The sequence below is a fragment of the Tachyglossus aculeatus genome, chromosome 14 (assembly GCF_015852505.1).
Source record: "Tachyglossus aculeatus isolate mTacAcu1 chromosome 14, mTacAcu1.pri, whole genome shotgun sequence".
NCBI classification, from domain to species: Eukaryota; Metazoa; Chordata; class Mammalia; order Monotremata; family Tachyglossidae; genus Tachyglossus; species Tachyglossus aculeatus.
This window is the reverse complement of record NC_052079.1, coordinates 12,109,475-12,136,250: the sequence shown is the minus strand read 5'-3', so window position 1 is coordinate 12,136,250 and position 26,776 is coordinate 12,109,475. Positions and strand designations below refer to the sequence as shown.

The window sequence follows — 26,776 nt, the reverse complement described above, 5'->3', positions numbered from 1 at the left end:
AATGGCTGCCAACAACGCCGGGTCTCCTCGGGCGTGCTTTGTGACGGCAGCAGGTGCTGACATCAATCCCGTCTTTAAAGTTTTCATTTCTGCAGCATTTTCCAATTTCTCCCCAGATTTCTCCTTTTCAAATTCAAACACTGCCCCCAACTAGCACCGAATGGTGGCTAAATTTAATATTTACCTGGTGGGGAGAACTTAACAGACGTAACTACTCAAGAGTCTTGTTTAGTAACCAAAAAAAAAAAAATGTCAAGAATATTAGCTCTGTAGCAGGTAAAATTAGGATCACAGTGACAGGTATTTAAGTCCTCTACTATTAAATACAACAGTCAAAGGAAAAGTCAAGGGGATTTATTTTCAAATGGTCTCAACTGTCAGTAAGATGGGGCATTCATGAACCACAAGAGGACATACGCCAGTGTACATACAGACACATATACAAACACACACACACACACAAATGTATTTACAAGGATTCCTAACGAATGTTTGATTCAGAATGCCAGGATATTATCCTGATACAACGGAAAGCAACAGATTGTATGTGCTACTTTAAGTTGTTCATCCTAGAATTTTCTGCATTTACCTTTATAACTCACAATTGGCGAAAACATGATTAGCAGTAACTTAGAGGAAAGCTAGTTACTGCATAAAATGTATTTTCTCTGCTGCTTGGAGACTTAATATTACCACAGCATCAAGTAAAATAAAGCATTAAGACTTTTAGCACACATAGCCTAAGTAAAAAATTAAATTATGGGGCAGTGAAATTTGGTCTCTGGTATTGATGGCGCCATATAATTCAAAAGTATTCACCTCATTCATTCAATTCCCTTCAGGGCATCTTAGGCTTGGGCCACAATTTCAATGGTCAGAGTCTCCAAGACAACCTAAGCTAGCCAAATCACTAAATCACTAACAAAATCATGGTTGTAAGTCAATTCCTTACCTGCCTCATCAATTTCTCTACTGCTGACATCACCATGAGCCCCCTCCAAATGACTGGTGCAGTCTCTTCAACCAAGAAGCCCATCGACATACTGCAAAAGAAAAGCAAAACGGTAACTCACCCACAAGAGTTAGCCACTATAAATTATGGAAAATACAGACCAAAATCAAATATGCTCACCATGCAATGCCATAGTTCAAAAGAGGTCTCATTAAATTGCCTGAAACAGGAAAACAAATCACAGTTTAGAAAGTTCATTTTTTTCTTTTTTACTTACACAAAAGCGCATCCGCTTTGCTTCTCGTTGGTGCTCAACGGGTTCAGAAATGAAAGTTACTTGATTTCTCCATCAGGAAAGTAGGGATAATCCTCCTTCCTCTGAATAATAATGATGGTATTTGTTAAGTTCTTACTATGTGCCAAGCACTGTTTTAAGCAACGGGGTAGATATGATGTCATCATCATCATCATCAATCGCATTTATTGAGCGCTTACTATGTGCAGAGCACTGTACTAAGCGCTTGGGAAGTACAAACTGGCAACATACAGAGACAGTCCCTACCCAACATTGGGCTCACAGTCTAAAAGGGGGAGACAGGCCATCCTACACAGGGTTCACAGTCTTAATCCCCATTTTACAGATGAGGTAACTGAGGCACAGATAAGTTACGTGACTTGCCCAAAGTCACACAGCTGACGAGTGGCAGAGTCAGGATAAGAACCCACGACCTCTGACTTCCAAGACTGTGCTCCTTCAACTAAGCCAGGCTGCTTCTCTGAAACTCACACCGTGCTCTAAGAGAGTTTTTCTTTCAATCAATCAATCAATCAATCGTATTTATTGAGCGCTTACTGTGTGCAGAGCACTGTACTATGTGCTTGGGAAGTACAAGTTGGCAACATATAGAGACGGTCCCTACCCAACAGTGGGCTCACAGTCTAGAAGACCATTTGGTCATTCACTTTCAACTCAATCCACCCTGTTTCTTCCAGCATTGAGCATTGATATCTTCAGTCTAGATCCCAAAAGACGCAACGCTTCAGAATTTTCTTAGACATGGTTGCTCTGAGTAGATTTTTAGACTATAAGAGCCAGGGACCAGCTCTTATTTACCCTGTACTACATTCTTCCCCAGCACTTAATACAAGGCTTTGCACATCATAGGTGCTCAATTAAAAAGATCACAGTGAATGAAAAATCCAACACTTGATACTTCTACATGTATCAGTCACACTGTCCTGATCACAAAGCCTTTTTAAGTGCAGATTAAGGTCCTGACCAATATGCAATAGCTAGTTAAGGTTGTAGAGATGTGTTTTAATTAATGGAAGGGCCTTGAAACAATAGCTCCTAATTACCTGGACCAATCAGGGTGCTTTACTGTAGGATTTTATTTAAAGAAAATGGGTGTTACCATTCCCCCATACCCATTTTCCTAAAAACTCCCCAGTTAGTATATATTAAATGGTGTCCTGAACCTTTGGAGAGGACATCATTAGCAGGAGTTATCAGGACACAGACCATTATCTCCCCACCTCCTCAAGGCTTCCTTCAGTCTCAGACGGGGATACCAGATGTTTTCCCTTGAAAACAACCTTAGCATCTGCAACAGAGCTTTTCCAAGAGTGAATGACATCTTCCAGCAAGTACTCATCACTGGCACTCCTATCAGATGTGAGTTTAATGAACGGGCTATATGTCACCGGGCAACCCTGAACAGATTGAGGAACGGCTTTTAGGTTACAAATTAATTATCAAACAAGAACGAATGGCAATTGTAGCCATGTCAATTTGAAGATCCAGCCATAAGGGAAATAAGTAGAAGAATATAAAAACCTATTTGGAAATCACCCCAGCTAAGTACCTTCAGCAAAGTTGGCCTCAAGTATTTCAAAAAGGATTCAGGCCTACAGCCGGAGCCCCTTTATTATTTTTTTTCCACATATTTCACTTTGCACCACTCTCCTATGAATCAAATAAGCAATAGCCAAGTCTCTTCCTGTCACTGCGCTAGAGGAGAAGAGATTCATGCATCCTTGTAACCTCTTCTGGGTTCCTGCCAACTTCACCAAATCAGGTTAAAAACTCTTAATAACAAAAATCCAAAAACATGCTCTCTCTCTTGTTCAGATTCAGAGACGACACTGGTGATGTGTGCCCTTAACCCCTTGTGCACACCCAACGATCCATTCCACTTTGGGTGCGTGTAAACATGACTTCTTAACACGCCGAGGTGTTTGCCACTTTCGACACTTGTCACGGTTTTCAAATCTGCCTCTTGGTGCCCAGTTTTGCTGAAGCGCCTGTTGAAGACCAAGAACGCCTCTCCGGATTGTGGCACATCTGGCGGGTCTAATGCTGCTCCCGGGGTCTCCCATTTGAGTACCCCTTTAGAGCATTTGTTTGGTCCTCCCTGTTCATCCACCTTTCAACCGTTCTCCTCACCTGCCCCTACCTAGCGATGCTCGGTTGTGCCGGTGAACGGACCGTGTTCCTGGACTCGGCTGTTGGTTACCCTGCCCGGACATCTGACGTTGCGTTTGGCTCCCGGGAGGCACTGATGAGACCGCTCAACAAGCCGTCGAGTCTTCTGTGTTGGAGAGGAGGTCTCGGCCCAAACGGGCACCTGGAAAACGTTAAACAGCTGCTCTATGGTCCCTTGGTTTACTCGGGAATCTGGATACCACGTTTGCACCACCCACTGACTGTCTCCACAAGGAAGGCTGATCTTCCTGAATTGGCTTTTTGCTTCTTTATCTGGGCGCCTGTTATTGGACAGTGCTCTGTCTATGAAGCAGAACTCAGTGGCAGCAATCAGCTCTTTGTCACGAACAGAAGCTACTGCTTGTTGGTAGGATTTCCCTGGTGCAGGCTGTTACGTAATGACGGCCTTCTATGGGCTTATTGTTAGAACACAGCACTGAGCTGACTCTCTAAAGCAGTTCATAATCATCTACATTTCTCCTTGAATACACGCCTTCAGAGCACAGTCGCTGGCATACAGCAGTTCCTGAATGGCCCTCGAAGACTGCCGATGATGATCGCGGCCAGTTGAGTTGGGAGAGCTTCTCAGTTCATCGAAAGCACATTTGTCTACAATTTCAAGTTCCCTCTTTGCATCACCAAGCTCAGCAGGCTTGGAACGGCTGAACGGGCCCGGACCGACCACGCAGGCGGTGAGGAAAAGCTCAATCGGTGCACCTTCAACTCTGACTCAACCAACCAGATTTCCGTGAAGTAAGCCTAGGATGGTGGCAGCCTTTTTCAGGCAGGGAATTTGCTACGGAGTTGCCGGAGCTTAAGTCTGGTGACAGAGTCTGCTGCAGTAGGGATGTGTTTATGCTGATCGACTGATTGATTGATTTTTTTTCCCTCCTCAGGCTGCTGCCTGGTACTCATGGAGTATGCCTTTTCCCTGGCTCTTGGGGAGGTGCCCAGCAACTAAGCATATGTCAGAGAGGTTGATCAGTAGAATGGTCTAGTGGAAAGAGCATGGGCCTGGGGATCAGAGGCCCTGGCCCCTCTCCAGGGTCCGCCATTTCCCGGCTGCGTAACCTTGGGCGAGACATTCTCTGTACCTCAGGTTCCTAATCTGTAAAATGGGGACTCGATACTTGCATTCATTCATTCATTCAATCGCATTTATTGAGCGCTTACTGTGTGCAGAGCACTGGACTAAGCGCTTGGGAAGTACAAGTTGGCACCATATAGAGACGCTCCCTACCCAACAGTGGGCTCACAGTCTAGAAGGGGGAGACAGAGAACAAAACAAAACATATTAACAAAATAAAATAGAGTTAATATGTACAAATAAAATAAATAAATAAATAGAGTAATAAATACATACAAACGTATATACATATATACAGGTGCTGTGGGGAAGGGAAGGAGGTAAGGCGGGGGGGATGGGGAGGGGGAGTGAGCCCCAACTGGGACAGGGACCGTGTCTGAACCGATTATCTTTGGAATAATAATAATTGTGGCATTTGTTAAGCGCTTACTATTGCCAAGCACTGTACTAAGTACTGGGGTAGAGACAAGATAATCAGGTCCCATATGGGGTTCACATTCAAAGTAGGAGGGAGCACAGGTATTCATTCATTCAATCATATTTCTTGAGCGCTTACTGTGTGCAGAGCACTGTACTAAGCGCTTGGGAAGTACAAGTTGGCAGCATATAGAGACGGTCCCTACCCAACAGCAGGCTCACAGTCTAGAAGGGGGAGGCAGACAACAAAACAAAACATATTAACAAAATTAACGTATTAACATTAACATATTAACAAAATAAAATAAATAAATAAAATAAAATAAATGAAAACAATCAAACACAAAAACATTTCCTCACAGACTCTCCCCTGCCCCCACTCCCCAGTATTTTTTTAAAAAAAGCTAAGAGAATTACTTTGCAGTCTCTAAACCTTCGTGCTTTCTGGACTCAAAACCACAACCCCATCCTTTAAGGGGTGCAATGAAAGACGTCCAGAGCACTTTTCATTCATTCAATCGTATTTATTAAGCGCTTACTGTGTGCAGAGCACTTATGTACATATCCATAATTTATTTATTTAGATTAATGTCTGCCCCCCTCCTCTAAACTGTAAACTGTGGGCAGGGAATATGTCTGCTATACTGTACCCTCCCCATCGCTCAGTACAGTGCATTGCACTCAGTAAGCGCTCATTAAATACCACTGATTGAAGTCCAGTTCTCAGAATTAAAAATGGAATGCCCCTTCCTTTTTTCACCTTCCCCACACTCGCTGGCAGTGCCATTACTTCGAAGCTACGGGGATTAACTAGGCTGCTTCTAGCTCCAATTCCGACCGATCGGAAAAATGAATCCTACACTCTCCGCTCTTACTGAATCCCAATTTTGCCACTGAGGGAACTGAGGCACAGACAAGTCAAGTAGGACTGCCAACATTTCCCAAGGTCACACAGCAACCCGACATAAATGGAGGAGCCAGGATGAGAACCCAGATCCCCCGACTCCCAGGACTCTGTTCTTTCCAATCGGCCACGCTGCTTCCAAAGTGCTCGGCACATACTAAGCACTTAAATACCACAATTACTATTATTATTAGAGGACCCAGAGCTCCCCATTCACTGGGCCTACATCCTGGCATCTCAACCAGAGAGGCTGGCAAAGGGAGACACGCAGTGATCTTTGCTCTGCACACAGTAAGCGCTCAATAAATACGATTGATTGATTGATTTCCAGCGGACACCGATGCCTTCCGGTTGGAGTTTCTCGTTGCGGGAGGTGCCCCAATTTCAGCAAACTTACCAATATCCCTAATTGCCTCAGCCAAGAGCAGACATTCCGGGTTTCCCATGAATTGAAGGCGCCTTTGAAAATCTGCTTCCGTTCTCCTGATTCAACGCTTGGCTCCTGAGAACCCAGGAGCAGTCTAATGTCTTTGAAAATGGCTCACTACGTCATTCAAGAGGCGGCTACGGAGAATCGACGTCAATGGGCCAGCGGGCCAAGACTGAGCCTTTGAGAGGCTGCTGGCCTCCAGCAAATCCTGCTGGTCTGGAACCAAAGTGGGAAGATGGTGGCTTGGGGGCCCACTGAGAACAGGGAGAGGAAGCTCTGGATATTTTAGATCATTTAATAATAAAAAAGGGTTGGAGGGGATGAAAGGAAAATACGAAAACTACAACCTAAAGTTCCAGCAGTCCCCTTGAAACAAGGCCAATTAACCGTCCAATTAAGGCGGCAAGAGAGGGCTAGAAACTGACGTACAAAGAAAGGGAGATGCAGTTCGGTTTAATCTTTAAGCCACTATGGATTTGTGGAAAATGGGGTGTCCAATTATTTCTTAAAAAGGGAAAGAAGAGACAACTTTTGTAAAGAAAACTGTTAAGGAGCCATAATATAGCTCTAGTGAGGCAAATTTATTGAGAGCTTACTGTGCCAAGCACTGTGCTAGTGTTAAGCACTGTGACTGATAAGAAATTTGGGCGAGTTAGAGTATTTTAAGTTTCATTTTAACCATCTTCATTACCTGTGCACCCTCCTACTTAGAATGTGAGCCCCATGGGGGACCTAATTATCTTGTATCTACCCTGGCGCATAGTACAGCTCTTGGCACCCAGTAAGCGCTTAACAAATAACACAATTATTATTAGTAGTAGGAGTGAGTAGTTACTATCTCCGCCCTCAAGGAGCACCTGTGAAGTCCTGAGAGGAAAGACTTTTTAAAATCTCCAAATCACCCAAAACAGTGTACTTCTATTTACTCTGAAACACTTTTACTCCGTCGTGAGTTCTCTTTTCAATGTTTGCTCTTTGCAGGGAGGAGAACAGAGAAAATTAAGTTTGAGTTACTGCTAATTCTGCATGTTGTACTGCAAGGGGTGGCAGATAGTGGATGAAGCTCAAAAAGTGACAGATATCACGATCGATACCTGTTTCCAACCACCAAATTTATATTAAAGTGTCTATAAAATATCTATGACACTGTGAATGCCCATTAAGGGGGGCCAAGGCAAGAGGGCCTAACTCCAGCAACCCAGTCTTCAAGGCCCTGCTGAGAGCTCACCTCCTCCAGGAGGCCTTCCCAGACTGAGCCCCCTCCTTCCTCTCCATCCCCCCATCTTACCTCCTTCCCTTCCCCACAGCACCTGTATATATGTATATATGTTTGTACATATTTATCACTCTATTTATTTATTTATTTTACTTGTACACATCTATTCTATTTTATTTTGTTAGTATGTTCGGTTTTGTTCTCTGTCTCCCCCTTTTAGACTGTGAGCCCAATGTTGGGTAGGGACTGTCTCTATATGTTGCCAATTTGTACTTCCCAAGCGCTTAGTACAGTGCTCTGCACATAGTAAGCGCTCAATAAATACGATTGATGATGATTAAAGTGCTGTTAAAAACAAACAAATCGGGTGAATATCGCAGAAAATCACAGCACATGCAAAAAAATATGCAAGGTCTCCCAAAAGCCCATCTACCCCAACATCAGCCTGTGATTCTTTTGTTTCAAGTACAAAGGGCAAAGTGACACTATTTTCTGAATGGATTTCTACAGTTCCTACTGCAATTACGGCCTTCAGCATTGGGTCCCATCTGCACTGAGCCACGACTGAGAAGATATGACTACTGTCCCACCTTAAAATGGGATACTAGAGGAACACACCCAGACCAACCCCCTGGGGAGGGATCAACACAATCTGACACAAAAGACGGGCACAGCAGGGCTACAAGTGGATGTCACGGGTCACCCGGCCAAATCTGTATATATGTTTGTACATATTTATTACTCTATTTATTTATTTATTTTCTTTGTACATATCTATTCTATTTATTTCATTTTGTTAGTATGTTTGGTTTTGTTCTCTGTCTCCCCCTTTTAGACTGTGAGCCCACTGCTGGGTAGGGACTGTCTCTATAAGTTGCCAATTTGTACTTCCCAAGCGCTTAGTACAGTGCTCTGCACATAGTAAGCGCTCAATAAATACGATTGATGATGACGATGATCTCAGGAGGCTCGAAACCAGAGCGTGAGATTCTCCGTCCTAAATCTGAGTCCAGCCTAACCGCAGATGACCTCTTCCACAGCCTGGCCAAAACAGTCCGCGTTTCCAAGGTCCAAAGCCCCATCCAAGCCCGTGCAAGGTTTTACCTCTCCGTGTTGTGCATCTCCTGCTCTGGTGCTGTGGGCCGCTCACCGCTTCTCCACCCTTCCAGGCCCAGAGACCAGGGCCACTAGGCATGGAGGGACTAGAGTGGCAACTCGGTCTGTTCCCCCAGTGCTTAGCAGTTCAGAGGCTAGGACAGGTGATGAGGTCAGCCCCAAACCCAACATGGCTTAAGCCAAAAAATTTTGGAAACATGGATATTATACGGGGTGGCGACTTTTAGACTGTGAGCCCACTGTTGGGTAGGGACTGTCTCTATATGTTGCCAACTTGTACTTCCCAAGCGCTTAGTACAGTGCTCTGCACACAGTAAGCGCTCAATAAATACGATTGATTGATTGATTGATTGATTAAGCGACGAGAGGGCAATGCATAATTGTTGTTCGAAGATGTTACTGGCAATGACTGTGCCAGCAAGACAGCACTAACACCGAGATGTTGCTTTCCATTTAAAAGTATTCATTCATGCGTCATCTTGGATTAAGAGCAGAAACTAGCATGTGGCATTCATTAGAAATGTATAATGTCAAAGGTTATTGGGGCTGCGGGGTTAAAATGAATAAAATCAAATCATATACTGCCCAAGGTGTAGTGCCCAGTTCTGCCCAAATGTGACAATGAATCATACATTTGCGTTTAGTTTCCCCAGTTAAGTGAAGCAGGAGCCCCGACTTCCATCGCATGTCAGTTTTAGAGAAGATAAGTTACTTCCCAATTCCATCAGAATAATCTGATTAATTGCCTCAGCTCCACACTGCAGAGTCAGCAGTCTCAGAAATCAAAGTTCCTTTAGCAGTCTTGCCTCAAGACCTGGGAATCTCTGAGTCTTCAAAACTGACAGCTCTAAATCGGATTCAGAGCTTGAGGAGCAGACTATAACATTGGTGACAATAGCCAGAACACCTATCAGACGATACCTTTTAGACTGTGAGCCCACTGTTGGGTAGGGACTGTCTCTATATGTTGCCAATTTGTACTTCCCAAGCGCTTAGTACAGTGCTCTGCACATAGTAAGCGCTCAATAAATACGATTGATGATGATGATACCTTCAGGTGGCTCAAGTGTATCTGGGAAAAATTTTGGAAACATGGATATTATACGGGGTGGCGAGGGGAACAGTGCTTGGCACATAGTAAGCGCTTAATAAATGCCATCATCATCATCATCATCATGTTGTGTGCCATGATGTGTGCCAATAAACAACTGATTTATAAAGCAGCAACATGTACCTTGCAATCTTGGATGTTTAAGATGATGCTATTCTCGGTGATACCAATCAATAAATCAATCAATCATATTTATTGAGCGCTTACTGTGTGCAGAGCACTGTACTAAGTGCTTGGGAAGTACAAGTTGGCAACATATAGAGACAGGTGAGATCTTACCCAAGTATACAGAAGTGGCTTTTGTACTGTGGGCACAGAGGCAGTTCTTTGTAATAATGTGCTTGTCCCACGCTATTTTCAAGATTATTTTTCTTGGTATCCTGATCCTTGTGTAGCCTCCTCTCAAGAACAACCCTTCTTCTGATTGCTGCCCTTGAAACGGGTCGGTCGGCTGCAGCAGCCTTCACGGCTAATCACTGTTCGAGACTCTGCTTCAGAGGATATGTTAGTAAAAGTGCTCATGATTCTAGATGTAAACAGGCCTCGCAATGAAAGGAAGGTTGGACATCCCTACGGGGTCACAGACCTTGAAATTGGTGTGACGCTAGAAGCTCCATTACTGTCACGCTCTGCTTGTCCATCTTCCAAAAGCCATGATGGCCTTTTTCATTCTATTTTCTATTTCCTTTTTTTATGGTATTTGTGAAACATTTGCTGTGTACTAAGCACAGTACTGGGTTGGGGTAGATTATGAACTAATCAGGTTGGACACAGCCCACGTCCCACATGGGGCTTGCAATCTCAATCCCCATTCTACAGATGAGAAGACTGAGGTCTCAGAGAAGTTAAGTGACTTGCCCAAGGTCACGCGGCAGGCATGTCGCAGAGCCAGGATTAGAACCCAGGACCTTCTGACTCCTAGACCTGTGCTCTATCCACTGGGGCAGATTGCTTCGTATTTCTTTGTCTAGCCATGCATCATAGCATGGTGATCTACTAAGGCAGCATAATTTGGGGAAATGAGTTCTGAATTGACAAAAGTCTTTGGTGGTGTCTACGGTTCCCACACAAAGCATAAAACCTGAGTTTTCTTCACACGTATTAAGACAGAATTCTGCCAACTCTGTAAGGCAATTCAAAAGGACCAGCCTGTCTCCTCAAGTGTCTGCCTCACAAGTGCAGCTATCAGCAAATAGCAATTCCTGAAGGACCGTACCAAAGCCTTTGGATGGTGTTTGCTCATATTGAGCTGGAAGTTTCCAGACCGTTCAGACGTGTATCTAACTCTAGCTTCTTAGTCCCTTGTTGCATCCTAAAGACGGGGAACATAAAATAAGTGGAAAAGAACTGCACCTACTACTCAATTTCGCTTCACTACTAAGGTGAAGGGTGAGAATCAGCAGGGTACCTTCAACTCTGACTCAATTAAACTCTCCCGTGGTAGCCCAAGGATTTAGGTGACGTTTTCAGGGTATTCAAATTCTGCTTAGCACTCCCCCCCCCCAAAAAAAAAGAATATTTTGTGCTATTAAGTGCTTTTGAATGATTGATTGAGTGACTGATTGATTTTGAAAAGCCTATGAGGTCTCATTGTCACACCCTACTTTTCCTGCATCTGTACTATTAATACTACAAACAAAAATAGTAATCATCATCATCATCATCAATCGTATTTATTGAGCGCTTACTATGTGCAGAGCACTGTACTAAGCGCTTGGGAAGTACAAATTGGCAACATATAGAGACAGTCCCTACCCAACAGTGGGCTCACAGTCTAAAAGGGGGAGAAAGAGAACAAAACCAAACATATGAACAAAATAAAATAAATAGAATAGATATGTACAAATAAAATAAATAGAGTAATAAATATGTACAAACATATATACATATATACAGGTAACATAGTATAGTATAGTATAGTATGAATATAGTATATAGTAATATACTATATTCATCTGGCACCTTCCTTCCCATGTGCTTTCACTTCTATTACTCCTTTTTCTTACCATTTTTATCAATAGTACTGCGACACCCTACTTTTCCTGCATCGGTACTATTAATACTACAAACAAAAATAGTACTATACTATATTCATCTGGCACCTTCCTTCCCATGAGCTTTCACTTCTATTACTCCTTTTTCTTATCATTTTTATCAATAGTACTGTGATGAATTCCCTGAATTCTTCTAGCACACTGACTGATGATGATGAGCTGATTGACAAAGAAATGGAAACTGAATCAAGAAGGGCATTATTTACTTTGGAAATTTGACAGAAAGCACGTACAATAAATGTGACATCGAATTTCCAACCAGTGGAAGTGTTGGTGTCTAACCTCCTATCTAGGGGAGCAGTGTTAGCGTTTCTAATTCTCATACATAAATGTTGAACATAACCCTACTACAAACATCCCATCTGGCTATCTGGGCAATTACATCTAGGATAATTAAGAGCCAAACTTGAAGACTTAAAAGCAATACAACATTATGATAATTATAATAATTGTGGTAGTTGTTAAACACTTATACTGTGCCAAGCACTGTACAAAACATGGGGTTGATAATAATAATAATGATGGCATTTATTAAGCACTTACTATGTGCAAAGCACTGTTCTAAGTGCTTGATACAAGTAAAGGGCAACATATATACATGTTTATATATATGCATTTATGTGTGTCTGTGATAAATAAAACATGGGAGTCAAAAGGAAGTTGGGCAACACAGTGACCTTGACAATTCAATCAACTTCAAATAGTGATCACAATCAAGAGCATGAAAGATAATCAGATATATGCCATTTATACTTGAAAGGAAAGGGTGGGTATGATTTTCTTATTTTTCCAGATGAGAGAACTGAGATGAATATATTGACTTCCTCAGGACCAAAGAGAATCTGGATGAAAACCCAAGTTTGCTCGATTCTAGCCCCTTGCTCTTTCCACAAGACCCCTCTTCTGCCTCCACTGTACCATGACTCAAAACACTAATGCTCCAAAAGGCCCGAATTTTCAGCTGTCCTTGGGCGGCTTTCCCCAAAGCTGTCTTTCCCCAAAGAAAGGCAAGTCACAACAAAAAAAAAAGGCTAGCTCATGATCCATGCTGAGAAAGCCTATCTACACCATGAGTAAGCTTATCTATTCAAAGATGGCAAAAATCCATTCAACCTTAATTACCAGATCCGAGAATGTCCACGCTTTGTGCAATTTTCATACGCAGTGGCATTCTTCTTTCTCTCCCTGTCCCTTCCCTTCTCTTAAATGCTCATGGCAACTCTCTCTGCTCTGAGCCCTCAACGCTTAGGCTGCTTTTATCTGCCTGCCTCGCTACCTGGCTCCAGTTAATGTCTGCCCCGTCCCCTCAACTCTCTACCATCCCTTCTTTGTGCCTCCCCTTGTTTTCCAATCTCATTCTTTCCCAACTATGACTCAATTTTCTATTCCTGTTCCTTTCATCTTTTGCCCCTCAGCCTCCCTCTTGTGATCTCGTAGTTACATCCCAACCTCTCCCCTGATTTCTGCATGGTACTCTGCCCCTTTCAATCCTTTTTCAGCCTCTCCCTTATTCTCTCTCTGCTATTGGCCTGCTGTGTCCTCTAAAGACTCGCTTCCCGGTCTTTCTTTGCTGCTTTCCCCTCTTTTCCTCTGCTCTCTGCTCTCACTAATGCTCATTCCCAGTGGCCCCTGACTAGGAAGACCAACTCGCCGGGAGTGTGCTTTCCAATAAGGCTTTGACCGCAGCTATGGGGGCCGAGTCAAGGAGAGAAGGGGCAGGTCCAGCAGCCTGTTTCGGAGTGCATTCCAGCGAAGGCACAGGGGGACGGCCATCCATTCCAATTTTATATAGTTTTTTGTTCAGTGTTTTTTCTTCAGTACACATACCGCTGAGTTCCTCGAAATAAATGGCCCGCACTTTCAAATTATCTTCTTCAACATGTTTGGCTAATTGAAAACCAACTAAGACCATTTACACAAATCGTAAAGGCAAGGAAACAGTGCCTTTTTCTAAAAGCAAGGAACTAATCAAACTACGAGTATCACGATAAAAACTATGTCCACTCAAAGACATATCCATCTCGGGCCAGTGAATGCGGAACAAACATTTATACGAGAAAAGCACCAGATGCTTTCACAGGGATTGTGATGCCTACATCCATACTAAATACAAACATCCTCGCACAGCTGCTCTTGAATACTAAGAGGCTGGGGTCCTTAATATTTAGTTGCAAAGCTTGCCCGGATTCAACAATGAGAGCAGTCTCATTATTTGTTAGTCTTCGGGTCAAACATACAATACTTGTTCTCAAACTGGGCAACAGTTCGCAGGAAATCTGAAAGAGACTTGCCAATGGACGTGCCTTCATTTCAAACGGCATCAACTGGAAGTCCATCACTTGCACCAAAACTCCCAGCCCCTAAAGCCCTGCTGTAATTGGAGTTGGTTGGTTTCCCTTAATCCACATTCATGGATCCCCAATGAAAAAGGTTTTTCAGTACTAAGCTTTGGCCCTAACTTTGCATCAGTTGAACCTAAAAGAGATCATGGTAACCCAGGAGAGTGGGTAGGGGAGAAAAGAGAACACCTACTTTCCTTAAGTAAATAATGTATCAGCACAGGAAAATACTAATTTTTGCATGCACGTGATTTGGCATGAAGTGCTGATTGCCCAGAGGTCTTGTCAGTTACACACACATACACACACACACATGCGCATACACAGCCACTGATTTTTGACCTGGGCTCCAGATTGATCACGACTTCTAGGACGATCCCAAAAAGGGCGTTCTTGACAACCATAGATGTGGTAGAAACGTTTTACGATTTAAGGCACAGATTTTGAACAAGTCTGCCTCTTCTATTCTTCTGCTAAAATCATCTGAAAAATTATTTCCTTCTCACCGTCAATAATCCAGAGTCAGGGATTCTGGCCCGGTTTTCAGTGTTTCATTAGAAAGAGAAGTGGTAGAGTAGCCGTACACCTCAGCCAACTCTGACACGCTACGGACTACTGAGAATTAAGCCCTAACTACCTTCAGTTCCCACTGATGAGGAGATAAGTAAATGACATGGAGATACTAATCTTACAACAGCAGCCAGACAGATGAGAACTGTGCCAGACACTGGGCTCCCTTTCTACTTAGACTGTGAACCTTAAGTTGGACAGGGACTGTGTCTAACCTGATTATCCTGCATCTACCTCAGTGCTTAGTACAGTGCTTGGCACACAGTATGAAAGGTGATAGCTCTTGATTCAGCTGTAAACATGCACCTTTCATTAATTAGCTAGAAACACACAGAACCTGGTGATGTCAGGGAAAAGTGTGGGTCCATGGCTGATATGGAATGGCCAACAAGCCCATAAATGAATCCTCAGCTTAGTTACTTTATTTTCTGCCCCGTATCATTTTTTTTTTCAATAAAAGATCTGTAACTAAAGTCAGTCCCTAACTGGGGTAGGATCATTTCGTTAGTATTTCGTTAAAATCCTCCAGGGTACCTGCAAGGTCTGAGCAGGTCAGGTATGACTGAAGGGGACTCTACCAACAACCAAACCCTCACACACAGGAGTAGATGTATCATCGTGCCATCCTCAGCACTAAACACTAATTTTATTGCTGCCCCTTTTAATCAATCAATCAATCGTATTTATTGAGCGCTTACTGTGTGCAGAGCACTGTACTAAGCACTTGGGAAGTACAAGTTAAAAAGTGCTCTATACAGTATTCCCCACCCCCTTGGTCAGTTGTGACCTCCTTTATTAACTTTTATCATCCCACCTTCCTTCCTTCCCTCACCACAGTCGAGAAAAACCAGTCACAACTCCAAGCCTTTTAACAGAAAGTTCCCCAAGCTTGGTGTCTTCCTCATATCCACTAGACTACTTTCCTCCCAAATGTCTCCAACCCCGCCTCAACCACAAAGTCCTGCATTATATAGAAAACTTTACCCTTCTCCAAGCAAAACCCCCCAAACACACCATACTTGGCTGCGCGTGTGCAGCCTAAAAGGCTCTAGAGGTCAAAGTTCACCAACGTTTCAAAAAGCAGTCATGCTAAAAAAAAAAAATTAAAGTGATACTGAGAAAAAATCAATAAAACCATAAAATGGAAGAACTGAAAACAAATCCTTCCAGCATTTAACTAACACTTTATGGACTGTGTCCAGTTCTGGGCTCCCCAGTGTAAGATAAAAAGAATTGGAAGTTATTTCAAAGGAAGCAATCATGATGATTACAGGGCTGGAAAAGAAAACCCAAAAGAAAAAGGCTACAAAAATGGAGCTTATTTAGTCAGCAAAGGAAAATCTGGGATGAATGAATAACCATCTCCAAGTGCATGAAAGGTTATTACAGAGGGTGGTGGCAAACTTCGTTCCAATTCAATGGTCAGAACAAGAGGAAATACATTGAAACTGCAGAACTTTCTGATAACCTGTTCAATACTCGGGGAAAGGCATTCCCCTAACTCCCTAACTCATCACCACCTCTCAGTCCTGTCATCCCATCAGCCACCCAAAACACTTTATCTAGTTCTTTGTTCATTCAATTTATTCCTTTATGTGTTCTTGCTTTTGGCTGATACCAGCTGAAGCTCTACTTTTTTCCTTTTCCCAACCTACTTCAGGTACAGATGGATATATATGTATACCTATATGTATATATACATACTTTCTATCTGTCCACGTCTCTCATTAGTTAATAGCTCCTAGAGGGTAGGGACAGTATCTGTTTCTCTTATTATGTGCTGCCAGACAAAGTCTGACCCTTACCTCAGCGTGGAGTTGGGGTAAAACGGCTGGAGGTAGAATGCTTGCTGAATTTATGCCATCACTGGTGCAAGTTTCTCACTGAATAACAACTTGAGGGTGGTGAGGGATCTCCCAGGGGCCAGGCCCAGCAGGAATCCTGAAAACGGCTGGCTAATGTGGGTGACAAACACTAATAATAATAGTAACAGCAGCAATAGTATCTGAGAAGGTCATGGGTTCTAATCCCTGCTCTGCCACTTGTCTGCTGTCTGACCACGGGCAAGTCACTTCATTTATCTGCTTGGAACAGTGCTCAGCACTTGGAACAGTGTTGGCACATAGGAAGCGTTTAACAAATACCATTATTAGTCTCTGCTACTTCATCTGTAAAAAGGAGACTGAGGCTGTGAGCCCCACATGTGTCCAACCCAATTTTCTTGTATCCATCCCAGTGCATAGTACAGTGTCTGGTACAAAAGAAGCACTGAAATACCATAACTATTATAAAGTGTATACTACGCATCCAACACTGTATTAAGCACTGGGGGAGATAAAAACCAAATCAAGTTGGACAAACCCCTTGTGAGGGAGAACAGGGGTTGACGGCCCAGCAGTGGCTAATAAAGCAACAGCCCTGGCAACTACCTGTTGGTCTGTGGACCTACAGCACATCATCTGCACTAGGCTGCGGTCATTTGAGCCATAAATGGTTGCGTAAATAAACTCCTGCTTGCACTTTATTCATAATGTGCTGCAGTCTAATCATTTGTTTCACCTGCTGCCTCAGCAGGATCACAACCACTGGCAAATTCCTAACTGAAAAACAGCTTCAGAAATAGCAGGAGCCCACTGCCACTTAGGCTTTCAGCACTTAAGTACATATTTGTAATTTTCTTTATTTGTTATTGATGTCTGTCTCCCCCCCTCTAGACTGTAAGCACATTGTGGGCAGGAAATGTCACTGTTTATTGTTGTATGGTACTTTCCCACGCGCTTAGTACAGTGTGCTGAGGCACACAGTAAGTACTCAATAAATAAGACTGACTGAATGAATGAAATCTCAGTTTGACCCCTCCACCGTCCCCCCCACCTCTGGACACCACATATTATCTGGCTGAAAAGTTTGACCCAGCAGCATCTGACTTGAACAAAATGTGCTAGCAAAATATGGGCTCAGCCCAAAGTGAGTGGCTTATGGTCTTACAAAAGAGATTCAGCTGAGAAAACTGGTTCTCAACATCAGTATTATGGTGTTATCTTCAATATAATTACCTGGCATTTAAATTTTTAACACTTTCTGGCATAGCAGAGATGGATTAAAACACATACTTACGCAACACCAAGTGGCAGGAATGAAAAAAATGGTATTTTAGAGATATCTAGACCTTATAGTACTGTCCAACACTACATGAATGTCCACAAACAAATTCAATTTTATAAAGTTCGATAAAGGTAAGTATGCTGAACACCATTTTCATTAGTCAGCGATGGGGATCAATATAATATCCATGGCTCTGTGCAAGATATTACACTATGTAATCTCAGACCTTCTTGCTTATTGGTTTCATTTAGCAACAATCTAAAATGTGGCCATTCTGATATTTGGAAAATTGAGTCAAAATCTTACCAACATCATTTGAGTAAGAAGCAGTTTACAGGCATAGATAGATAGCTTTCTTCTGTGTATGTAATGTGGATTCTAATCAATCAATCAATCAATCGTATTTATTGAGCGCTTACTGTGTGCAGAGCACTGTACTAAGCGCTTGGGAAGTACAAGTTGGCAACATACAGAGACAGTCCCTACCCAACAGTGGGCTCACAGTCTAAAAGGGGGAGACATATAATTATAATATAATATTCTATTATTATAATTATAATATAATTATATATAATATCTTATATAATATATTGTATATAATATAATATAATGTTATTATAATATAACTCCATTATAATGGAGTTTCTACTTCAAACTCCATTATAATAATAATAATGATGATGGCATTTGTTAAGCCCTTACTATGTGCAAAGCACTGTTCTAAGTGCTGGGGAGGTTACAAGGTGATCAGATTGTCCCACAGGAGGCTCACAGTCTTAATCCCCATTTTACAGATGAGGTAACTGAGGCACAGAGAAGTTAAGTGACTTGCCCAAAGTCACACAGCTGACAATTGGCAGGGACGGGATCTGAACGCATGACCCATGACCCATGAGATTTGTAAAGGGTCTTCAAAGTACCACTGGTCATTTAGAGCCAATAAAAAGTCAACCTGTTGATGCAGTTTTCCATCATATCAGGCCTCAGCATTGGCAGGTTTGCCTCTTACCACCCATCACTCAGCAGAAAAATGACAAAAGTCACTTTTCATTAAGATCACCCCCACTCAATGCAGGGAATCCAAAGGCATTAGAACCCTCTTTTCTCACTGGTGAAATAAAATCAGACTTGACATCTATTTCACGGTTGAGTAGGGGGTACATGTCATTTCACTCATTTCTCCCCCTTTTAGACTGTGAGCCCACTGTTGGGTAAGGACTGTCTCTATATGTTGCCAACTTGCACTTCCCAAGCGCTTAGTACAGTGCTCTGCACACAGTAAGTGCTCAATAAATACGATTGATTGATTGATAAAGATGACTGATGCTTAGAAAATAAGTTAATCACAAAGGAATCACAACTTACAAAGTTAAATTCCCATAATATCAAGGATCTCGTTTCCACAATAAAAAAGAAAGGCAATTCTGAAATCCAGACCGCCCCTCCAACCTTAAAGCTGAGCGAAAGGCAAAATTCATAATGCTGGTTTCCAGCTCCCCTGCTCTACCTTAACAACATATTCAGCATCATATTAACGGGGGAGTTCCACATTTAACAATACAGTGTTTTCTTGGTTACGGGCATGGAAATTTAATGTCAGGGCATTTTGTTTTATAATAAAGGAGAGAAACTGGGTCAAGCAACAGGGGCTAAGGCATTGCATGAACAAAATTGAGGGCAATTAACAGTCACGGTTCTATGATATTTCCAGGACCTTTTCAAATGTTTAACTTCTCCGGCATCATTTTTGCTTTTTAAAATCTGGATCCTCCAAGCAACGTGCACTCTGCATCCAAGTTTCTTCTCTCAGTGGGCTCAATATTAGCTTGTTCAATGGCGAAACACTAAAAGCGCTTTCTTCAGTGCCGCTTTCCAACATTTCTAGCACCTTATCTTTTTTCCCAAGAAAGCCTATTTAGTGGCAGCCAATTTGCAAACATCAGATATAAGATTACAACGCCAGTAAAACAAGGGGAAAGAAATTAAAGTTTGCTTCAAGTATTTAAGTTGGCAGAGGCTGAACAGAACTCCCTGTCGAGGGACTGCCAGCAAGGGCCCCATTCTGCCACCCTCCAGGACTGCAGACACCAGATTGTCACAGCACTTTCTTCGAGGAGCAGACATAATGAGTCTATCATTTAAAGCATGCAAATTCATCATTCCTCCTTTGTGAAAGTCTGACATCTTTGGCTCATGGTACACATTTGCAAACCAAGTGTGCGTTCTACTCAGAGACGGAGAACAAAGACACTAAGGTGACTTGGCCACGTAACTTGCCCCGGCTCTCTCTTCTTGGGGCAAGCAAACAGCCAAAAAATAGGTGTTTGCATTAAAAGGTTTCCCGGGTCAGTTTTAATAATATAAGACCTTCCACTCCTTTTCATAAAGCTGAAGAAAACCCTTACAGCTGTACAATGAATCCCACTGGGCTTCATGTAATGATCAACCCTTACAGCTAAACGCACACACATATTCCCTTTTAATAAATAAACTAAAAAGAGATATCAGATGATCTCACTGGCCAACAATGTTCAATTCGTTCTCTTAATTTTCTGGGACAACAGCAATAATACTGCTACTCCCTACCCAAATGGCTCAAAGGGTCTCGGCACAGCAAACCTAACCACATTCTAGCCCATGAAAATGTAACACTAATTTGACAAATTCATATTCTAATCGCATTTAATTCAAATTATTGTGATTATCCTGAAAATTACATTTCATTAATCAGATTTTCCATGATCAATTTCCTGAAAACTAAATTTATTCAGGAAGATGGCAGCAACTGACAAGAGGAGGTCTTCATTTTTTATTGGAAAACTCCCCCCATCACATTAGATGATTTGCAAACAAATAATCATCCAAACACTATAAAAATAAAGTGTCATCAAGTACAGAATAAAAATCTAAAGGGAGAAAATGATTACTCCCTCAGCTTTCAAAACACATTAACTACCTGCTATTGAAAATACTCTGCAATGTCTTACTTACTCTCTGATAATTCTGGGTTGCCTCTCAAATTCATCATCCTTGGAATGGAAGGACCATAAACATCTGCATCTAGCAAACCAACTGTTTTTGACTGTAGGAAGAGAGACACAAAAATTGATTACAAAAGATCTCATTTTATTAAAAGTTCAAACAGATTAATGCTAAATCTGACTGAATGAATGATAAAATTACTCCCCATTTTTATTCGGTCTTTTCCCAAGAGAATTTTGAAAGTCTTGCTAAATGGCCCATACTGAATTGAAAAATGATTTTCCCTTCTTTTAAATTATTTTTTCTGGGCAAACTTCTACAAAACTAGTGGTTTATTTCAAAGATCCCCATAAATACCAGTCAACACTGTCTTGTTAAAGTGTATTCAGTAACCAGACACTAATATATAATGATATATATACATATATAATGAAAGAAAAGAAATGAAAAAGAGACAGAGAGAAATGAGCGAAAGCGCTGCCAGCAAGTTTTCAGTTATTTTTAAGCACATTTCGTGTTTTATATTTTAAATAACTATTATTACTCCTTTGCCAAAATTAAAAAAAAATCCATTTCGGATATTCTTGGTTGAAAATATTTGGAAATGCTGAGCTAGAATGGGTTTGCTATAAATTGAACCACTGAGCACCTATCTTACAGTGAACTTTTTTTTTAATCTTCCAATATAAACCTGTTTGTCCCAAGTTTCAAGCTGTCCCATATTTTATTATAGCTGCAATTAGGAACCATAGTAAAAATAATAAAAAATTACGGAAGTTTATTTAGGACATTTTCAGGATTGTTTTATTTCAGACTTGAAAAAATCTGTTTAAATTTCAAGGAAGCTATTTTCATGCAGCTGCAGTGATTATACTGCTCAAGTAGAGGCTTAATCGGAAGAGTTTAGGGCTTAATATAGATTTCTCTATTACTGTTATTGAGTACTGACCTTATTTTATTCTAGACAGTGATTAGAATAGACACTGAGTCTTCCCAGTGCTCATATGATCCAAATAAGACAGGTGGGAGAATGACATCCAATCGTCTGTACTACAATGTGATAGTTTGCATTTTTGAACACTTCTGCACTATTAAAAAAAAATCATGCTGAGTCACCCAGTGCTTCAGTGGTAAACTTACGGTTAGTTTAAAATCAACTGGAATACGGAAATTCATTGACTTATGAGCTTCTGCCTCGAAAGCTTAAGTTGTGGTAGGTTTTTGTAAAAGAATCACTGCATTTTATAGGCAAATAATTTGTAGCTGCCTAAAATTAATTGTTTCTGGTAAACACATGGCAACAGTAAACTTGAAAAGGTTACAATTAAAATAATTCAATTAATTCCCTCAACAATGCTAATGAACTAGTACAGCAGTTCTGCGCATAGCTAAATTGTGTTGTGGCTCATTCATGGCCCCATTATAGCACTGTGCTCCTTTATTCTTCCACTGCTTTCTATTCAAATCGAGCACTAAAAAGACGTGTTAGTAATGGTATTTATTAAGCACTTACTATGTGCTTTGGTACTGAGCACTGGAGTACTGATATGTACTTCCCAAGCGCTTAGTACAGTGCTCTGCACACAGTAAGCGCTCAATAAATACAATTGAATGAATGAATGAATGAATGAATGAATGGTAAACAGTGTTCCTTGCTCACATGTGCAAAAATCTCCAAAGGCCGGCTTTGGTACTGAGCACTGGAGTAATGATATGTACTTCCCAAGCGCTTAGTACAGTGCTCTGCACACAGTAAGCGCTCAATAAATACGACTGAATGAATGAATGAATGAATGGTAAACGGTGTTCCTTGCTCACATGTGCAAAAAGCTCCAAAGGCCGGCTTCCATCTCAACTGGGATTCTGGTGGCAGTGGGGCCTAGGGGAAAGAGCACACGGCCTCATTTCCCTCATCTGCAAAATGGGGATTCAATACCTGTTCTCCCTCCTAAAGACTGAGCCCCATGTGGGACCTGATTATGTTGTATTTATCCTAGCACTTAGCTCAGGGCTTGGTAAATAGTAAGCGCTTAACAAATACCACCGTTATCATTATGATTATTATTATTCTACGTCTTCTGGAGATCCAGTAGCAACGATACCCTACAAGGGAAAGAGGCACCAAGGAAAGACATGAGTCTTTAGGGGCAGGGTCTTGAATCCAGTAGTATCGGGAGATGTACGGATGTGAGGGAGCATGACGGGATGTCAGCGGGAGTGTGGACATGTGGAGGGTTTGAGACAAGCAGCAATAGCTTCCTTTCTGCCATAGGCAGCCTGGACAGGCAGCCTTCTTTTAAGCCAAGCAATGTGAAACATGTTTAAGCCACTTCAACATTTCACTTTATCTCAAATTAAAACTCGGTTGCATGATCGATTTTTGCCTTTTTGAACGGTATTTTATAGTAAGAACTTTCAGAGTAACAGATCAGACTATCTTGTGGGGGACCAGTATAACAGAGACCTCCTGGAGCAAAATATGAATAGCATCTCCTTTACCAACGAGCAGTGAACTAATATACACAACTTCTGTTCACTTCTAGTGAAAATGCATGAATAAACATCCTCTGTGTGACTAGAAAAGGGTAAAGAGAAGACAAGTCTCTGCCCTGTTCCAACAAAACAAGAACTCTAAGACTGTAAACCCGGGGGTTTAGAGCTCAAGGTGTTCCACAAGAGAGGTCTCTGTCCCTATTCTAAAAAGAAAAAGGCAGAACAGAATATGGGCAGTCACTTGCCAATCAAGAAAAGTCACAGATGCTAACCCATCAACCCCGATTTTCGTTCCCAAGATCTAAGTGACCTGGACCTGACCAAAAAAGCAGTAACATTTCCAGAGACAGAGACAGTGATGCAGCAGAAGGTGTTGGAAAAAAATCAACCTCAGTTCATGAAGAATTTCTTAAATGAAACTGCAATGCAGAGAAGAGCATTTATAAATCCGTGGGCAGTTCTTTCAGAGCCAAAGCGAGTCGAGCGGCCAAACGATCAGCATGGGGTAGGGGATCCACCTCTTCCCTCTCTCTTCCCATTCTATTGGATTCCAGCAGCCAGGGACTAGTTCTGAGACTCTCCAAATCCCCTGTTCTCCCTGCTAAAGAGGTGGTTATGAGAGGGGCTGCTTCCCTAAGAGAAGGAAGGCTCCCAGCCACCTGGACACTGAACCTGAGGAAAGAGGGAAAAGGGTAAAACTACAGTCCCAGGAATGTGGGAGCCACAGGTGGAATGAAACAGCCGGAGAGTCCACGACAGTTGAGTCACCCCAATGATGCAGACCCCAAAACAAGAGAATTAAAAAGGAGGGTATTCAAAATCTGAATCTGCTGCCTAAGGGTTCCCCCGCTCCTCCAGCATATTCAACAGCTTCAGAGGACACAATGGCAGAATGAAGCTTTGACAAGTGGGTGCGCACACTGAGAAAAGGAATTTGAGAGGAAGCCTGCCCACAAATCCTAGAGCATTCTCTGGGAGAGGCTCCAGGCTTGGCCGGCTGTAGAGGCCTCATCTAGCAGGGGATGTGAAAAATCGGTTCACTCACTTGAGAGATTTTGGTATAGCGAGGAAGAAGAAAGAAGTTCTCCAATCTCCCAACTCTCTCCAATTAATCAATGGTATTTATGGAGCACTTACTGTGTGTGGAGTACGGAACAAAGCACTTGGGAGAGAACACGATATAGAACTGACTCGTTCCCAGGCCACCAGTACGCCACCTCTATGCCTGCTTTTCCTTGCACTACCCTTCCCTATCACCCCGGGTTCCTACTTCTTCCCCTCCTCCTACTGTGGACTTTCAATAGACTACTCTGGGAACACGTATGCACTGCATCACTTATAAAAGTACTTGCGCAGCATGGAAGAGGGATGGAAAGAGACTGGAGGTTTAATTGATATAAAGCACTTTAGTCTCTATATGGTGCCAACTTGTACTTCCCAAGCACTTACTACAGTGCTCTGCACACAGTAAGCGCTCAATAAATACGATTGATGATGATGATGATATATTTCATCTGATAAGGCTCAAATAAAGAGTGAAGCAAGAGACCAGATTCTCCCTGCAGAAAAATAAAGGTCTGTATTAAAGGGGAAAAGCTCAGCTCACTGCAGTCCTCTAGCATCTGCCATCAACCAAGAGTCAACCCCTAGGCTATGGAAAGCTAAGTGGAGGGAGAAAGTTTAAGTTTTCTGAAAAGCTGCTTTGGTCTGCAACCAAGATATAACTGTTGAAAGCCTCTGGTTCCTTTTGATCTTTGGGATCAACTTCTCTGAAGGATCTTTACCCCTCTTCCTTCTCGTGGCCAAGCTCTAAGACTCTAAGACATTAGGACACTAAGAATTAATTAGGTAAATTCCAGAACTGCAGAGGCTCTAGGGGTTTGCAGAAAGACTAAGCCCTCATTTCCCCTCTCTGGCTCTCCCCTCCCCATCAATTCTGCACTTGTCTGGGCACCCCTTAAGTAATAATAATAATGACATTTGTTAAGCGCTTACTATGTGCCAAGCACTGTTCTAAGCGCTGGGGAGGTTACAAGGTGATCAGGTTGTCAATTAAGTATTTTGATTCTCTCTCAGCCCAGTCCCACACCCTTTATGTATGGCATCTTATTTCCCTTATCTTAATGTTTCTTGTGGGCAGGCATCACATCTACCAACTCTAGTGCACTGTACTTTCCCAAGCACTTAGTACAGTGCCCTGCACACACTAAGCACTCAATAAATACCAAGGATTGCCTGATGGATCATCTAGCCCCCCTTCTCCTCTGCTCCTTCTCCCTGCCCCATCACCCCGACTCCCTCCCTCTGCTCAACCCCCTCCCCGCCCTACAGCACTTGTGTATATATGTACATACTTAGTATTCTATTTATTTTACTAATGATGTTTAAAGATCTATAATTCTATTTATACTGATGCTATTGATGCCTGTCTACTTGGTTTTTTTTGTTTTGTTTTGTTGTCTGTCTCCCCCTTCTAGACTGTGAGCCCGTTGTTGGGTAGAGATTGTCTCTTGTCGAATTATACTTTCCAAGTGCTTAGTACAGTGCTGTGCACACAGTAGGTGATCAATAAATCTGACTGACTGAATGAATACAATCAAGTCTCTCAAGGGGTAATGACCTGAACCTAAACCAGCGATTCTCTTAGTAGTAGTATTCTATTTATTAACCGCTTATTATGTGTCAAGGACTAGTCTTATTTAATTCATAACAACAATGGGACTCAATCATTTGCCTCTTAGCCACTAGATTCTTCAGGTTTCCATAACAGATCATTTCACCCCCAGGAGGTAATAACAATAATGATAATAATGATGGCATTTGTTAAGCGCTTACTATGTGCAAAGCACTGGGGGAGATACAAGGTAATCAGGGTGTCCCACGTAGGGCTCACAGGCTTCATCCCTTCTACAAATGAGGGAACTAAGGCCCAGAGAAGTTAAGTGACTTGCCCAAAGTCACCCAGCTGACAAGTGGCAGAAGTGGAATTAGAACCCGCAATCTCTGATTCCCAAGCTTAGAGAAGCAGCGTGGTTCGGTGGAAAGAGCACGGGTTTGGGAGTCAGGGGTCATGGGTTTGAATCCCGCCACTGCCACTTGTCAGCTGTGTGACTTTGGGCAAGTCACTTAACTTCTCTGTGCTTCAGTTACCTCATCTGAAAATGGAGATTAAGACTGTGAGTCCCACGTGGGACAACCTGATTACCTTGTATCGACCTCAGCACTTAGGACAGTGCTTGGCACATTGTAAGCACTCAACAAATGCCATCATTATTATTATTTCCACTAAGCCACGCTGCTTCTCCCTTAGAGGTCCGGAAGAGCGGGCTCTCCCATTCTCTACCTGTAAAACCAGCCCCTTTCCGGGGGTAGGATTCCAGTCGGCCTGCTCCCAGCTCCTTGCCAGGACAAGGGTGATGCACATGCCTGATCACACGATCAGCACTTCATTTTCCAACCTGGACAGAGAGCCAGTAGTTGAGGACCTACCAGCAGCTAAGGACTCCCCAATACAA

General features: G+C 42.4%; 1 protein-coding gene across 2 annotated transcripts in view; it reads right to left on the bottom strand.

Moving 5' to 3' along the window:
* The window catches only part of NUBPL (nucleotide binding protein like), a 204,509-nt gene that overhangs the window by 155,036 nt on the left and 22,697 nt on the right, over window positions 1-26,776 (bottom strand). For both annotated transcript variants that reach the window (XM_038756820.1, XM_038756819.1), the window contains exons 4-6: window positions 20,778-20,868; window positions 1,133-1,172; window positions 953-1,043 (exon numbers count right to left, since the gene is read on the bottom strand). In XM_038756820.1, coding sequence (XP_038612748.1) covers window positions 953-1,043; window positions 1,133-1,172; window positions 20,778-20,868 — 222 coding nt within the window. The remainder of the gene's footprint in view (window positions 1-952; window positions 1,044-1,132; window positions 1,173-20,777; window positions 20,869-26,776) is intronic.